General features: G+C 41.7%; 1 protein-coding gene across 1 annotated transcript in view; it reads left to right on the top strand.

Moving 5' to 3' along the window:
- Positions 1 to 713: 713 nt before the first annotated feature.
- plekhh2 (pleckstrin homology domain containing, family H (with MyTH4 domain) member 2) overlaps positions 714 to 18071 on the top strand; it is a 42810-nt gene continuing 25452 nt past the window's right edge. Inside the window, exons 1-5 of the mRNA XM_075474642.1 lie at positions 714 to 866; positions 3313 to 3446; positions 17510 to 17572; positions 17680 to 17829; positions 17975 to 18058. Of these exons, the coding sequence (XP_075330757.1) occupies positions 3324 to 3446; positions 17510 to 17572; positions 17680 to 17829; positions 17975 to 18058 (420 nt within the window). The 5' untranslated portion in view covers positions 714 to 866; positions 3313 to 3323. The remainder of the gene's footprint in view (positions 867 to 3312; positions 3447 to 17509; positions 17573 to 17679; positions 17830 to 17974; positions 18059 to 18071) is intronic.

Below are 18071 nucleotides of genomic sequence, written 5' to 3' on the forward strand. Positions count from 1 at the left end.
AACAAACTGCCAGTGGAGATTAAACTTTCACCAAATGGAGACATTTTTAAATCCAGGATAAAAACATTTCTGTTCTCATGTGTCTATGCATGAAATCTGCACGATATCTTTTAATTTATCTGGACTGTTGCTCATTTTTAAATTTATTTAAATGATTTTATTTGTTTCTCTTTATATTCTTCATACTGTAGATTTGTACATAGCGAATGTTTATTCACTATTTTTATTTTATTTTATTTTATTTTAATTTTATTCTATTCTATTTGCTTGTTTTTACTTAAATTGTTTTCATATATTTTCCTGTATGCTGCTGCAACAAAACAATTTCCCAAATTGGGATGAATAAAGTATTTATCTATCTATCTATCTTTTATGTATTTTTAATGCTTCTTCCACTCCCTGCTGCAATGCTTTTATTTTATGTGAAGCACTTTGAATTGTTTGTACATGAAATGTGCTATATTTGATTTGATTTTGATTTGAATTTTTTTTAATTTGAAGTTATGGGCCTTTGACTTTCTGTATTGTTCTGGCACGCTTCACACTAGGTACGTCACTTCCTGCGACATGTTACCAACCGTGGCGCTCCGGGTTTTTATTGGTGAATAACATGTGTCAATCAAACACCTACCACGCATGTGATTGGACGTATTTTATTAGGCCACGCCCATTTGAAAAACCCATCCCGTCTCCAACTTTTCGCCTGTGAGCTGAAATGAAAAGCTCAGGGAAAAGGGAGAAACTCACCGCTCTTTAGCCATGAATTAGGATTTCCTTCGCAGAAATAACAAGAGATACGTTACTGTGGGACTCGGCATGGTATGAGGTCACTCAAACGGGAGTCATAATATTCATTTTTACACCAGGTAAGTCGAAAAACTTCTATAAAAATAGCTGTTTTATTAGTAGAATGGAAATGGAGAGTTGACAGTTTTTAGCCAAGTATTTTTTGACAGTAACAATGATTCAGCCAATGCTTTATATTAGTCCGTTGAATTGTTGAAAGTTTTTTAAATTTCTCTAATTATTTGCCATTTTAAGGTGAAACCTCCACTTAAAAACCGCCATGAATGTAAATGCTGTACTCCTCTGTTGAGCATTACAAACAAAGAGTTATAATAACCTCTTCTCTGACGTTTTAAATTAGCTTTATTCGCTCTGAAGTTGAGGACGTTAGTCCACAAATGTCACAACTGAATTCAATCAATTGAATATTAAATATTAGACATTTTTATCATGACGTTGTGGCTTATTTTGAGGCATTTAGAGTAAGCCACCGCAGTCAGTGTTGCTTCTCCTTTCTTAACTCCCTTTTAACTGCTGTATGAACCACTTTTCAGTGTCCTTTAAAAATAAAATGAAAACGTCCTCGGATCACGTCACCTGAATGAATAAATAGATAGATAAATACTTTATTAATCCCAATTTGGGAAATTGTTTTGTTGCAGCAGCATACAGTAAAAGATATGAAAACAATTAAAGTAAAAACAAGCAAATATAATAGAATAAAATAGTGAATAAACATTCGCTTTATACAAATCTACAGTATTTATTTTTTAATTTTTTTTTTCTTTGTTATTGTTTTTTAGGAGAGACTTCAAGCCTATTGAGCTTGACGTTCTCTTCCAGCCAGAGGGGAGGTGTTGTAGATGGTGATGGCTGCTGGTAGGAAGGATTTCCTGAAAACTTAGGCCGATTTCTACTGAGCTCCATCAGAGCTCATTATTTTCAGAATCAAAAGCATTAGTAATGGGTGTTCAGTGGCTCGTTTGTCCCCACTGAAAGGCATTGAATCAGACCATCCAGCCTCTGTGTGTTGACACTGACTTTACTCAGCAGGAAGGGATGATCACACAGGGTCAGAGACAAAAAGACAGTCACGGCTCAGAGTTAATTGCTCTGCAGTGTTTTCCACCGACCACATCCTTGCATTATCATTGAGGAATGTTGCTGCCGGGAGGGGGACTTCAGTCTTCAAAAAAGGGAAGAAAAAAAAGTCTTCAATTTAGGAAAATCATCAAAACTCTCATTGGACTGATGATCAAAGATATAACACCAAAAAAAAGGCTTCATTTCTACATCTTACGGCCTGATTTGATCTAAGTATTTGTGTCGCGTTAAATTCCTTCCCCCCGGTCCCTGTTGTTGTTTTGTTTGTGGGGTGAGAGCTCTTTTATTCCTCGCCTTCGCCAGTGTTTACCACAGCAAACGAGCAACAGAAATAAGCCTGTGGAAACCAGTTTATGGCCTTCCTCCACACATGTTGGCGGTCTCTTTTAGAGGAGGCCAGGCTGGTAATGAGAGGTTATTACTCTGAGGAGATAAACCCAGGCTCTGTATCTTCCTCTGCCCCCCTCTCCTTGTCTTCCATCCCCATCAGATCCTCGCGTATCGCTCTCTTCTGGTTTCTCTGTCTCTGTGTTTATTGCCTTGTTTTCCTAAGTTAGCGCTGGAAAATGTGATGCAGGGAGGGTGTAGAGGTGTTTCCCTGTTTGGGCCGAGAAAAGTGATTCAGCTGGACTCAACCCTGGAACATTTCAGGTGCTCGCTAGGGGCAAAACATCTGCTGAACAACAAGCGCTCTGTCCGCATGTTTGGCTCTGTTTTTTTTTTTTTTTTCTCCACCTGTGATATTGTAGAGTTTTTATGTGTCTTTAGATGAAACGCCAAGAGAAACTTTGCTTATGGAACACATGTAATGCGATGTGAAATGTGCAAAAGCTATTTAGACATCAGTTAAAAGATGTTTTGATGTGCGAAATATCCAAATAATTATTTTTTTTAACCGAATGTGCCGGTACAGCAGTGAAAATGAATTGGCTTTGAGCTGCTGTAGCCGCAGGAGGTGGAGTCAGTTCATCTGCGAGGACTCCAGATACATCTGGTGAGTCGTGAGATGATTTAACGGCCGAGGACAGAAGTGAAGACAAAGTTTCGATAGGCATCCGATTGGAAAATGGATGATGAAAAGAAAGGTTTGCGACCTTGAGTGCAAACTGCTTTTTGTAAGATCTCAGATGTCAAAAAAGGTTGGACCCACCCGGTTGAATCTTTTATAGTGTGTTGAGTTTTAAATGTTTATTTTATCATCTCTAGAGTTAAGTCTTCAACCACTAACTAGTGGTGCCAAACAAATGGTTGTAAAGTGGCAGAAAACATAAAACACTCAGTTTTATCAGTTATTTATTCTATTCAAGTGAAGACCAGTGGTCTGAATCTCAGTCAGCTGAACCTCTAGAAGTGGAAAGAAAAAGGAAGCGTGCAGCTGATAACTCTGTCGTAAGTCCCACACTCTCTGTGTCTTGCGGCCAGGGTCGGGCGTCATGGCGGAGGGGGAGGAAGCGATGAGCCAGGAGGACTGGAAGGAGAAGTGTGAGGTTCTGGAGGCGCTGCTCATGAAGTTCAGAGTGCAGATCATCAAGATTCGAGAACTCACCGCGGACAAGGTTGGTGCAGAGAAAGTCATCCCCGTGAATGCATTGCTGTCCAAAACTGAGCACTCAGGCCTGAGTGGGTATATAAAAAAGCTAAGGAGTTGAGGAGTTTAGCCATTTATTGCTTTGGGGCAATAAACAGGGTGTTCCTCACTCTCCTTAGAATAATGTGTTCAGAACATGGGAGTCCATCATGTTTACAGCATATCAGCTATGCTGTAAAATGCACAAATAGTGACTGCCGTCACTGTTTATTTGGAGTTCATTAAGAGAAAAGACTACATACCTAAAAGTAGGGATGGGAATTGTAAAGATTTTTACGATTCCAATTCCATTTTCGATTCTGCTTAACGATTCGGTTCTACATTTTGCTCTGGTGAAAGGAGAAGCTGGAGGTAGAGGTGAACTGGGGGTAGTACCACCAGCCTCTGGCTCTGAGCCAGTCAGGCTCTGTCTCTCATGATTTCATCTAAATGTAATGCCTGAGAAGGCATTCATTTAACCTTAACCGTTACTAACAGCAGCTTTTACAATGAGGCAAATGGTGCTAACATGATAGGCAGTGTTAGTTAATTAGTTAATTACCTGCAGTGTTAACCGAGGATATGCTAACGTTGCTAACGTTGCTGGGTTCAGATTCACCGACGTTAATCATTCATTCATAGTTATTGCATGTTGGTAGTATTTCCTCCCTTTGGTGAAATATTCACTTTGCAAGTTGCCCTGTTGTCGTCTTTTTTAGGGATGTGTAATCAAACTTTCGAGCGTTTGTACCGCTTGGGCGCCATGTTTACTGTTGACTGCTGGCTGCACTGGACTCGCCATGCAATGTGCGTGGTGACGTCATTCGCGCCCACTGGAATCGATAAGGGAATCGTTTGCAAAATCGCCAAACGATTCCAAGGAATTGAAACACTGGGAACCGGTTCTCAACAAGAACCGGTTTTCGATTCCCGTCCCTACCTAAAAGCCGGCTCAGCTGTTTGTAAATGCAACATTCAAACTCAGACTTTCTTGCCCGCTTCGGTCAGCCGAGCAGAGGCATTGTGCACCCCTCGCTGTGGCGGTCGAGCGAGCGACAGACTGAACCGAGATTGGGTTTGTGACAAGAAAGCAGAGAATCCGAAGAATCCAATATTTATCTCTTTATTGTTTCACAGCGGTTCCATTCTAAAGACCTTAGACCTCAGTGCAAGTGCAAAGGACCCAGGGCTGAAATAATATTTTAGCTCTTAAAAGTAAACCCTGGACTGTTTTAAGTTCTGGGTGCTCGCAGTCAAAATGCGCCTGAAGTGCTAAAAATGATAGATTGTTCATTTGGCTTTGCCTTTTCATCTGTGCAGATTTATTTTTTTAAACGTTTTTCATGTTTCTTCCTCTTCGTGATGAAGTCCGTTGCAGTGCCATCCGGTTATCTACAGACAGTCCAGGTGTAAAGCAGTTCTGAATGAAGCTGAAGAACATCTTTAGACGGATTTGTTTCTGTATTTGGGAACAAAATCAGTTGATGTTTCATGTCGGCAGTCAAAAGCAGCGGCGTCGAACAGGGGGGAAAAGTCAGACTGATTCACAGGGTCCAGCCTACAGGGGGGCCCTAAGGGAAATTTTCTTCTTCTTTCTTTTTTTAAATAATGTCAATATATGTTGGTAATTTATGCAAATCCAATGTTCTCTGGAAATACATCTGTTGAAATGTATATCCCAGCCTGCAAATAGGCTATAATCTATATCAGACACCCCCATCATCAGTGCGCATTGGTTTAGTCCGCCTTCTGGCGGACTTTTGATTGTACATGCGCAATAAATTTCACTCACTTCATTATTAGGCATTAAACGCAGCAGCCGGCACATGAAAGATGTCATCCAAAAAAAAAATCAGGCTTTCAGAAAAGAAAAGAAAGGCAAGAGAGACAGAGGAAACAAAATGAATGAAAGCAACTGCTGACTGATTTCTTTCCCAAGAAAGGTGAGCCCAAATGTCAAAATTACAGCCTACAGTAACTGATTATCCCATTCCGTTGCATACCACTGTGATAGCAGCCGAAGTCAAATAATTAAAAAATAGTCTCTCATTTTGTTGGCTACCACATAATTGTGATATAGAAGCCATATTTGTCTGAAATGTATTTATTTTCATAATAACTATTAGCCTATACAAGTGTCCCAAAAGCCTAACATAGGGTCGATGTTGGTTCAAATATGCATGGTAGTGGTTGTTCCTGGGGCCCCAAATTTGGTGCTACGCCCCTGGTCAAAAGGAAGAGGTGCCACTTCCAGAAACAATGGCATCTTTGTCTGACAGACAGTCTCTGAGAAGGTTCGGCCACCACATCAAATATGGCCCTCAAAAGCGCAGGAAAATATCCAAATTCAAAAAAGAGAGAGCTGCGGTGCGTCTGGTGGATACGGAGCAGCCCGTCCCTCCCAGCCGGCCGTCACTGGGCCGGCCCAAACTGCTCAGTGGCCTAGATCTGAAGCTGCTCTCCAGGGACGCTGATTAGAGCTCTAATGTAAACATCAGTCTGACCACAGGGCTCCGCCACGCATTGCATGATGGGACTGACCCAGCTCCAGTCAATTAAAGAGTCAAAGTAAGCTCAGCTGGACGGCAAAACAAACTCCCAGAGAGACTTAAGAAAGATTGGCTTCGGTGGGTTTTTGTTGCCCACATAGCACACGGGCGAAGCCTCTGCTGCTTATTTTGGCCGTATCCATCCTATAAGACAGCTGTGATGCATTTATTTAGCCTGCAAAACAAATCCCGTGCATTTCTGTAGGTTTTATTGTGTGAACTGGGAGCCAAGTTGTCTTATATGCATGTACTTTAACTGAATTAGCAAACACAGGCGTTTTAATTCCTGCTTCCAAAGAAATTGGGAGTTAGCGTGGTGTTTACGTTCGACTTTGGGGGCAGAAAGAAGGACGGTTCCAAGGCAAACTGGTCCGGAGATACCATAATAAAGAGGAAGAACATATAGGCACTAATCTCTTTAATACTTCATAACCCAAAGGTTGTATTTTAAAGTCGGCTCGTGACAGTCAGCCTGGGAACCTGACCGGGCCTTCCACAGAGTAACGGCCTTTTCTGTCAGTACCCCAGTGTGTTCGGGCTAAGTCTGATGAAGAATCGCAATAATCCTTCAGTCTTTACTGCAAATGGAAGATCACTGATTTTAATTTCCCACCACTCCAGAGTTCAGTCAGAGTTCATCAGGCTTTATCCCACCAGCACGAACAAAATCGCATATGAACCAAAGCCACAGATATAATATGTGCTCATATTTGACCATGTTTCTGTGTTTTATTTTTGGTGATCAATGGTGAGATGATCAATTTGTCATGGAAAAGCACAGGTGAATTATCCTGGAAGCCCAAAGTAATTTCACCATATTCATCATAATCAATGCAGATATCATTTTTAGATTAAAAAAAGCAATTATACCAGCAGTTACATTCCCTTTAAATGTCTGAGTTTAGCTGCCTCTAAACTGGTTCTTTTAGTATAAAATCCATGTGAGCGAAATTCAAAGGCTGGAAGCGGTAATATGTCGTTGGTTTTTGTTTCAGAGTGACCTGTCTCCTCGTTTTAGAGACCTCCTGACGTTCTGAGCTCTTCATGTGACTATGCAGACTCCCGCTGAAGTGTTTTTCTTTCCTCTGGCTCCCACAGCCGCAGCTTGTTGTTTTAAAGCTGTGTGGGGGCCGGCGAACGTCACTACAGAATCCTCCCCGAATATCTGCCCGCACTGTGGGTGAACTCATAAAAGGATGTGAGGGAAATCTGATTGACGCTATTGTTGAGAGCTCTGCTGTAAAGAAACATCTGACGACCAAATTAATTAATGGCATGCGGGGTAATTGTAAGCCAATGTTTAGTTTAGAATAGAACAAAGACAACTTATCAAATACTGAAAGTGAGACATTATAGTGCTACGTAGCTCTTCTTGAATTTGATGTCAGCAAAACATCTAAAAAAGTCTTCTTCTAACAACAGTTGCTGGACCTCTGACAAAGGCATTTTGGCCATAAAATGTCAAAAATAAGATTCCAGCAGTTCAACAGTCCTGGAGTTTATTTGCCATCTCTTTGTGATTAATGATGCGCCAAATGTTTTCATTTGGGGAAAATTCCAAGCTGCGGGATGGTCAGTCCAGCACCCGGACTCTTCTACTGTGAAGCCACGCTGTTGTAATAGAGGCAGTGTGTCGTTTGGCCTCGTCTTGCTGAAATATGCAAAGCTTTCCCTGTAAAAGAAGTTATTTTCCTTTCTTCTTTTTCTTTGGCCTGGAAAAGACGGCAGAATTTCTGGATCGTGTTCACATACTGCTTTTTCTTTGCATGATACGACTTCAGCCTGTATTTTGTGGATGGCCTGATGAGCCGTGTTCAAAAAGACAACGAATTCTGGAAGTGTTCCTGAGCCCATACGGGGATTTCTGCTAAAGAATCTTGTCTGTTTTTAATGCAGCGCTGCCTGAGGCCCCGAAAATCACTGCCAACCATGATTGATTTTCGGTCAGCGTTCCTTGTGGACAAAGTCTTCATTATTTTACATGAATGAAGGAACATTCTGCAATTTGTAGATGCTGTGTTGTTGTATTTTTTACTTCAGAGAGACTCTGCCTCTCTGAGGGGCTCTTTTTATGCCCAATCATGTTATTGACCTGTTGCCAATTACCCTGATTAGTTTCTCCAGCTGCTTCTTTTAGGTACAAATAGCTCGCGTTCCCAACTTCTTGTTTTTTTTAATGTGTTGCTGACATCAAATTACTTTTTTTCGTGAAATAGAAAAAAGTCTCTCGTTTAAACATTTTATGAAATATTCTATGTTCTGTTGTGAATAGCTTCTTAGTTCATGAGATTTAGAAGTCACTGCATTCTAGCTTTTATTTACATTTTACACAGCATACAGGCTTTTGAACTGGAGTTGTACTACTTCTGTACAACTTGTTCAACAAGGTTATAAAACATTCTCAGTCTCAGAAAGTCATTCTGATCCGGCGGTTATTGAGCTGAGCTATAGATGTTGCCTGAACCAACATGGATCTGGGGAAACTTTGCAAGTTGCTTCTAAACTAAAAATCCTAGAAAGTCAATTTGAGGGTACAGAGAGGGAAAAAAGGATGAAAAAAAATGGAGCCTTGTGTAAAGATTGAATAGCCCAGGGGAGGAAATACCCAGTAAATATTACGTTTATGTGTGTGCGATGCCCAGGAAGTGAGTTTGCAAGCTGAGGCTATTCTGGGCGTGCACGTGTGTGCATGCAGGTCAATTTACAAACAGGATTTTAAACGCCGATTTCTTTTTTTTTTTCTTTTTTTTTTCGCACCAAAGTGAAAAACGACGTTTTGTGTGTGCAGCCTTTTGGGAGGGAAGTTAGTTTTGGCCAGCTGGGCCTCCAGCTGTAACAGAGGGCCACACATGGTCTCTTTACGGAGACAAAGAGACCGTGTGTGTTGCATTTACTGTGATTCTGTCAGCCCCCTGACTCCTTCTGCTCCGTCTCTATCAGGGACACGGTGAACCTCATCAATACGAAGAAAGTACCAACACTGTGACCTTAGTTAAACATGAATAAGACCTTTTCTTTGTAGTTTTACCCTTTATCTTGATTCACTGTTCCAATCGTATTGGCATCAGCAAAAAACAGCAGCAGTCATGCATTCAGTGTTTGTTGTATTTCGTGGATAAAGTTTGGGCCCACTCGTATTTTCTGACACTCCAAAATACGCTCGCGTCTCTGAGTATTGTAGGCTTCGAAAGTATTCGAAAATATAGCTGCGAATTTAACATATAACTTTTTGGAAAGCGAGATTGATTGAACTAAAGTGAACTGGAAACTGGCTGACGCCCCAAACAAAGACTGTCAAAGTCGAGCCAGGTTTAAATAAGAGCACGTGACTCAGGGAACCCTGCAGGTCAGTCTCATCGATATCGTCCAAGTTGAATCAAATCAAGTCAAATTTATTTATATAGCACATTTCATGCACAAACAATTCAAAGTGCTTTACATAAAATGGCCGTGGCCTAATAAAATACGTCCAATTACATGCGTGGAGCGCCACGGTCGGTAACATGTCGTAGGAAGTGACATACCTAGTGTGAAGTGTGCATCAATTGCCAAAGAACAATACAGAAAGTCAAAGGCCCATAACTTCAAATTAAAATGTTTTCAAATCAAAATCAAATCAAATTTATTTATATAGCACATTTCATGCACAAACAATTCAAAGTGCTTTACATAAAATGGCCGTGGCCTAATAAAATACGTCCAATTACATGCGTGGTAGGTGTTTGATTGACACATGTTATTCACCAATAAAAACCTGGAGCGCCACGGTCGGTAACATGTCGTAGGAAGTGACGTACCTAGTGTGAAGTGTGCATCAATTGCCAAAGAACAATACAGAAAGTCAAAGGCCCATAACTTCAAATTAAAATGTTTTCAAATCAAAATCAAATCAAATTTATTTATATAGCACATTTCATGTACAAACAATTCAAAGTGCTTTACATAAAATAAAAGAATTGCAGCAGGGAGTGGAAGAAAAATACATAAAAGAATATTAAGAGAAACAAATAAAATTATTTAAATTAATTTAAAAACAAGCATAAGTTAAAAGATATCGTGCAGATTTCATGCATAGACACATGAGAAAAGAAATGTGAAGCACAATTTGAAGCACATTCACCAAGAATATAGAAATATTGCTGTGACAGCAACAGACAGCGTTACGCACACACCTGTCCACACCTTCTCCTCCACACACAAGCATCTGCTTGTAGTTCTTCTCCAGTTCGTTGCCCAGTCGACTCCACACAGATGCCTGTGACTAAATTTAAGATATTCTACCTTTTTCCGGCCCTCGTTATGAACGCAGCTTATGCGTCCTGACCTGCATTTGCACACGTTTGTGTTTTCAAATGTGCTTGAATGCCTCCCCTGTGTGTGAAAGAAATCTTGTTGTTTTGTTTCCTCCTCTATTTGTCCTCGGCTTTCATTTGAGTAAACATGTCTGACGACGATTAAGCAATAACAATATACTTCTTGGGTGTCGTTGCGCGTCTTTGCTCGTAAAGCCGCCCTAACTCAGGTCAGCTGGTCCAGTCCAGAGTCCAGACTAAACATGGAGAAGCAGCATTTAGCTGTTATGCTGCAAACAAGTGGAACAAACTGCCAGTGGAGATTAAACTTTCACCAAATGGAGACATTTTTAAATCCAGGTTATAAAAACATTTCTGTTCTCATGTGTCTATGCATGAAATCTGCACGCTATCTTTTAACTTATCCAGACTGTTGCTTGTTTTTAAATTCATTTAAATTATTTTATTTGTTTCTCTTTATATTCTTTTATGTATTTTAATGCTTCTTCCACTCCCTGCTGCAATGCTTTTATTTTATGTAAAGCACTTTGAATTGTTTTGTACATGAAATGTGCTATACAAATAAATTTGATTTTGATTTAACTACAGTGGGTGAATATTTATTATAAACATGTGTAACTGTAGGTGAGCTGTGTGCGCAGCAGCTTACAGAGAGAGGCTTTGTGAGCTGGCTGTTCGGCCTGCGGATGGAGGGATGGGGGGGTGGAGTTCAGGCAGAGGTTGGCCACAGAGCGTCGGTTGTGGAATTCCAGGAATGGAAGCCGAACTGGATTTTGGACGTGAACGGGGAATTGACTGCAGAGGTGCTCGGGGGAAAGAGAGATGTCACGTGTGTGTGTAGCAGGGCCTCAGCTGGAGGAGAACCTGTGTGGTGCCAGAATCCAGAGAGCAGATATAACGAAGCACAACTCTTTTTTTTTTTTTACACATTCGGCCTAAAGCTCTCATCGGTCATCGTGGCTGAGCCGGGGAGGAAATGGCACTAACACACATGTGCTGATACAGCTGAGGGGGAGATTGTCATCATCGTCAAGTCTTCATTCCTTTTTTTTATATGTTATGTCTGGTGTGTGCGTTGACTCCAGCTGTGGCCTAAAATATACATGTCCTGTAATTAACATGCTCTTTTGTGCCAGATGCTATATGTGTTACTGAGGGAGGCACATGCGGTTTGTCATTTGTGGTACAGCAGAGGATCTATATAGAGATGTGTGTATTTGAGTGTGCAATAATGTCCAAGTTTGCTTTTGGGTTTCAACGCTTTTATCATGAATTTAAGACTTAATGCGTTTCAACGTACCTACAGAAATAGATGGAAGTGTCATGTCTCCTGATATATACGAGCACCAAAGAGTTTTTTTGTTGTTGTTTTTTTTTTACCGCAGTATTTTCAGAATGGGATGAGAAAGCAAGCTCTCCGGTTATCAATACACCTACAGTCTGTTTCCAGGCCGAGTGCGGCCAAACCGAGACTCCTCCCCTTTTCATCAAATTCTCTGAAATCTTTCTAAAATGACCAATGTAACCATGGCCGCATAAAAAAAGTCCTTGCTTGTGCTTTTGGTCCAGAAAACGCTGCGCAGTGGAAACAGTGAGGGGTGTCTGGCAGGGTGTGGCTGCCTCTGGACTGGCTGCTCTCTGGTAGTGAGCAGGAGCGGGGGGGGGGGGGGGGGGGACGCCGTTCTCACCATCTGCAGACACAGTGAGGCTGCTGTGTGGACGGAACAATGGAACGGCGTCTGTATCTACAAATTGAAGGATCATTTCATTGATTTGTTCCATAACAAGAAGTTGGCCATGTGAAATTTCATGTCAGATAATAAAGTTTGAGGAAATATATCTGGCAGGAATAAGGGTGGAGCCATTTAAAAAAGAACAACAATCTTCTATCACCCTCACTGTTAACTGTGACATCTCATCATGTCTCGTATTTTCATCCAGACTTCATATACTCTGTTACTTTGAATGGACTGTGCACCGCCTGACTAAATGAAAGGAAGAAAGAAACCCAAAGGTGGGGTTAAGGTCTGGACTGTGGTGGCCTGTCCCACGTGTGAGGATGGTGTCTCATATTCCCTCAGCCTGGAATATGCCTGTGCCATCAGGGGAAGAAACAAAAATCTACTGGCTCCTCTGTTATTTCCAGATCAAAACCCTGGGATGGGAATGGTCCAGCGTGCCCAACAGTGCCATGCAGGAGTAATTCAACTCCCCAGTTGCATCATCCGGGTGTGCTGGTTGAGCTTTAAGTGCTCTGATATCGGATAGATTTCAGCCAGACTAACATGTTCACATCAGTGGCGGCTGCTGACTTTTAAAACAGGGGAAGCCCATATTACGCCATTGTGACAAAACTACTAGCTAACACAACAAACAAATGCACAATATGATTGCAATATGATTGACAAAACTTCTAAACAACAAGGATGTGTTTCTTATTTACAGTGTAATATTTACAAAAGTGTATGTGTGTGAGGATGGAAATGGAAACGATGGGAAATGAGTGAAACTCCGACAGCACTTTCACAGACAACCAGTCTCTTTCGTATCCGCTTTGGGACTGAAGTTCCAGCGTGCTTCTCCCCGCTTAAAAATTCGGCTACCACAAGATCTCTCATGATGGACAAACACAAACTCCAATCATCATGACACAGCCCCTCATATTGACACGCCCACGTCTAATCTACCCCCAGAGACGCCGGGCAGCCTCGGAAGTGATGAGTTTTTGTCGATTTAGCCAATGATGACCTAGAATTGTAGAAAAAAACTTGACTCTCCCGCCCCCTCCTGAAGCCGGGCAGCCCTCGGCTCGGAAGCCCGGCTGTTAGTGGCGGCTTCATAACATGATTTCCTCAGTGAACGGCGGCGATTTCAGAACAAATCACTTCATTAAGCTACAGGACAACATGTTGTAGTTATGAAAGTAAATGCAGTGTTGGGCATATCTTGTGTTTTGTGAATAATTGTTTTATCCTCAATTTAACATTGAAGATGTAGCAATTTCGCCAGAGAATGGGAGAGGCTGTCCGGCTTCCCGTGTTGTCTCTGAATAGCCGCGGCTGGTTCACATGTGTTTTAAAAGTCTGGTTTTAGTCTGACGAACACTATAAGCACGTTTTGTAGTATCTTCATGTTTGAGCGGTTCTGAATTTTTTCAGAAAAGCCCGTTTTGTTTGCCATCTCGACGCTAAAATGCTTCCTTCATCACCGTCCGAATTAATATTCTGCACGAGTCTCATCAGCCAGTTTCCTCTAAACTGGGCTGACACACTGCTGAAGGTTCACTTGAATCTTTATTGCATGTATATGCGCACGTGAAACAGAATAGTCTAACCACGGCTGCTACTGCGCAGAAATTTCCTTCAACATTCCTGCATTTTTAAAAAAAATGTTTTTTTTTTTCTTCTTAAAGCTTCTGAGGTTTGGGAGACTTTCCTCAGAAGACACTGGTTCCCCTGCCGCTTCCGCCACTTTGAGCTGAGGAATTTCAGAGGAATGTTGCTCATAAAGTCATCTCTCTCTCCTCAAAATCCCACAAGTCTTTGAATCCTTGTGTATGTATCCGTGTGTGTGTGTGTGTGTGTGTCCTTTTTGGTTGTTGTTGCAGTTTTAACCCTCTCCTGCCAGGTTCCACGTGCCCCGCTCTGATCTCTGTGCACAAAGAGCTTGTTGTAACATTATAAATGTGCAGCCTCATCATCATTAGGAAGCTGGTTGTCCTCATCACGCTGTTAACATTAGAGTTACGGTGCTTTTCGGTCTGGGGTAATCGGTTGGATTTGTCTCATTTAGCAGAAAAGCAACAAATGTGTCCGGCGGAATGACTCGAACGTCTTTTGAAGTACGCAGAAGAGAAGATGGAAATCTTGAGCTGCGAGTCGGCGACCTAATCAGCCTATGACTTTCCCTTCGACTCGGTTTATCGTTTTATTACAGTCGCACAGATGACGACAGAAAGTTGAGGAAGTTACACGGATCCTGTCGCAGTGCGAGAGCTGAACACAGGTTTCCAAACAGGAAACGCACAGCAGCAAACCTGGAACTGCGAGATGTGAAAGACGAATGAACTACGGTGTTTGAAGTTGTGGAAAATGCTTGTAGTTGTGATACAAAATGAAGGTGAAACTTTGTTTTGCAGTTGACCTTCTGAGCAACAGCAGCTGAACAGCATCTGCTCTTTTCCAGCGCAGCGGTGTTATCTTGAGCAGGGTTCTGATTACATCTTGAGCATGCAGGATTTTCCTTGTCTTTATTTGGTGCTGTTGTGCTTGGCGTCAGACTGAAGATATTTTATCTTCCTGCACACGCAGACATTCTGCCCAAAGAGCAGTTTCAGACAGCACGGTGGAAATGATGATCTTACCGGGGTGCTTCATGCTCAAAGTTTTCTAAAAGCTCATTCGTTTCCCGCCTCGTCCAGTTGTCGTCGAGGATCTACCAAGTTCAACAGCCTTTGCCAACTTAGTGTTCACTTTCTTTTTTACTTGGGATATTTTGAAGTTTTGGATCTTGGAGCTCGAATGAATCATTTGTCTGATTCTGATTCACTACATTGGGTAGACGTTTGTACCTTGGGTTATAGCTGCATTTTTCACAGCAGTCAAATAAATATCTCTGAATGCTCTTCATGACTTTTATGTATCCAAATTTAGATTTATATGAGGTATTGAACTTTGTGTCATATCAACAGTCATTTCTCTAACGCAACCCGGTACAACAGCCCTGCCGGGAGTGATGTTTTTACAAATTTTTGTTTATGCCGTCAAAAACATCGATTTTTGTCAGAGAGGTTCAAATTCTGTTTGGATTGTACACTTTTTAACAACCTTCATCCTTTTTTTTTTTCATAAAAACTAAGTCAAAAAGCAGAGATGCTTCTTACCCTCTTAGGAGGGTAAGAAGCAGCTAGGTGCACGTGTGAGCACATCTGTAAAAGCAGAGATTTTCTCAGGTGTGTGTTAACACAGTGCCAAGGAGGAAAGACATCAGCAACGAGCTTTGAGAAGTAAGAGTTGCTGCCCGTCATTCTGGGAAGTTTGTAAGGTCATTTCCAAACTATTTCGGAGTCCATCATTGTACGGTGAGGAAGGTTATTAACAAGTGGAAAACATTCAGGACAGTTGTCAATCTTCCCAGGAGCGGACGTCCCAGTAAGTTCCCAGCAGGCCTCAATTAGCATGTTAAAGGTCAATGGTTGATACCAAGGTCTGGCAAGAAACAATTTTTCTTATGTATCCAATTTAATCTTCACTAGCCCTCTTTGACCATCTCGTTACTTACAGACCACAACATAAACTTCCACACATTCATCTATACGCACCACAGTTCCCCTTACACGCACGCATCTGTCATTGTCTGTTTTCTGTCTATTTTCTTCATTTGTCCTGTCCTTTTGTGTTCCACTGTTGGCGATTCTAGTCCTCTCTGACTAAATCAAGGTTTTTTTTAATCAATAAAAAAAAACAGCCCTCTTTGACCATCTAATCTAACAAGCTTTATTGATTGTTTCTTGCCACACCTTGGCATCAACCATTGATATATATGCAGACAGTGGGGGAAAAAAAGAAAAAAAAGCATGTTAAAGGTTACAGTTTATGATAATACAATTAGAAAGAGACTTAAAGGGATAGTTCGCCTCTTTTGACATGAAGCTGTATGACATCCCATACAAGTAAAATCATTTATGAACATTGAATTGCCCCCTGCTGCGTCCTGTGAGCCGAGTTTTGGCGTTGACCAAAGTAGTCCGGCTAGTTGGCTGCGTTTTGCTTCTCAAAACAATATGCGTTCAAAAGAGTAATACATTTGCATCACAAAATCGTCCATACAGAAAAAGTCAGACTTCACAATCGTTTGGCGCTATTTTCTCTCAACTTTCATATCACTGTCTGCTGTGCAGACCGAAGTGCAGACCCAGCAGTCCCCTGCTTCCAAGCAGCAAACACCGTAACAGGCTCGGCTGTCGGCAGGCGTGAGCAGGCAGTGATACGAAGGGAGAGAAAATAGCGCCAAGCGATTGTGAGGTGTATGTGTTGTGTGTTGACAATAAACTGGACCAGCAACGTTGCAGGTGTAGAACTGGACTCTGGAGGTGGTGTCAGAGAGGAGGATGTTGTGTAGGTTAAGGTCAGGGTTGGACAATCCTTGGCACCTGAAATCATTTCAGCTTCTCAACTCCACCCTGTGACAGCTGCCTTTAACGGACAGAGCAATCACTCATTTATAAGTTATTATGAACACTCACACAGTGCTGATACACTTACTGCTTTGCTGGTTTACAACTTTGTTTGTCTATTTTTATTAAATTGTTATTCATCATTTATTACTATCTGTATTTCAGTGACTACTGTATATTTGTACAATTCTTATTGTTTCAACGTGTGTGTTCAATTCTTCTTTATATTCCCAGTGGAGCAAAAATGATTTTTCCCTTGGGGATTAATAAAGAACATGGCAGCACAGCTTAAGTTTGCAAAGTTTATGCTGAACAAACCATAAAACTTTAGGAACATTGTCCTTTGGACAGAGAAGACCAAAGCGCTTATGTTTGATCATAATATACATAATATACAGCACCACATAAGGCGAAAACCAAACACAGCAAATCAGCACAAACACCTCATACCAACTGTCAAGCACCGGACACCTTTCAGTCTCAAATGTGAGGCCATCTAAAGCTAAACTCAAACTTGGTCAACAAAACCAAACGCAGCAGCAAATCTCCAAAAGAATGGCTAAAAAAATAAATAAAAATAATCAAGATGTTGCAATGACCGAGTCAATGTTCTCAACCTGATAGAAAGGCTTTGGTGGAACCTTAATAAAACTGTGCATAAACAAATGTCTGCAGACCTCAATGAACTAAAGCCACATTATAAACAAGAGTGGACCGAAATTCCTCCACAAAGATGTACTTTGTACTTACTTTAAGATACTGTGTCTAAAGGTGGACCTTCCAGCTGCTGAATCATGGAGTGTACACAGCTTTCACACACTGCTTCTGCATTCTGCAGTTCTTTGCTCAATGAAAATGCATCAGAATTGAGAAAGAGATGTATATCCTCAAGGATTTCAAGAGATTTTTCAGCTCTGGAGCTATATGAACCAACATCTGTGGCAGTCAGCGTTCTATGCAGGACTAAATAACCTCTATGGGGGAAAAAATTCAAAGAGAATGTAACATTTTGCAGATTCAGCAGCTGGAGATGCAGGTGATCGACGCAGAAAAACGGGCCTTCACCGCTCAGCAGCAGGTGCGTATCCAAAGCAAAGCGCCGCTCGCCCGGGCCTGGTGTGTGTGTGTGTGTGTGTGTGTGTGTGTGTGTGTGTGTGCGCGTTTTTAAGTGTGGAATGATTTCAGGTGCAGTGGATGGAGGAGAAGCTCAAGGTTCCCGACGGCCAGTCCGGAGACTCTGAGATGCGTTTGTTTCAGCAGTGCCGGGAGCTGCAGGCACTGGTGCGGGAGAAGGAGGACGTCATCGCACATCTGGAGCAGCAGCTGGAGGAGCAGGTAAAACGCAGGAATTTCAACAGATGTGCTGCCAACAGAGGCTTCTATCTTTATCACATCTTATTCGTTCTTTTGTCTTGTGTTTGTTCACGTCTAATCTTCAGTGACATTTTCTACAACTCTGGTTCATGTTTTATTTGAACAGAAACAGATCCGACTTCAGGACTCCAAAACGGTGGAGGAGAAAGCAGCTAAGATCAAGGAGTGGGTGATGCTGAGGTTGTCAGAGGTAAGTGGTCGAG

The sequence above is a fragment of the Odontesthes bonariensis genome, chromosome 2, assembly GCF_027942865.1.
Source record: "Odontesthes bonariensis isolate fOdoBon6 chromosome 2, fOdoBon6.hap1, whole genome shotgun sequence".
Taxonomy (NCBI): domain Eukaryota; kingdom Metazoa; phylum Chordata; class Actinopteri; order Atheriniformes; family Atherinopsidae; genus Odontesthes; species Odontesthes bonariensis.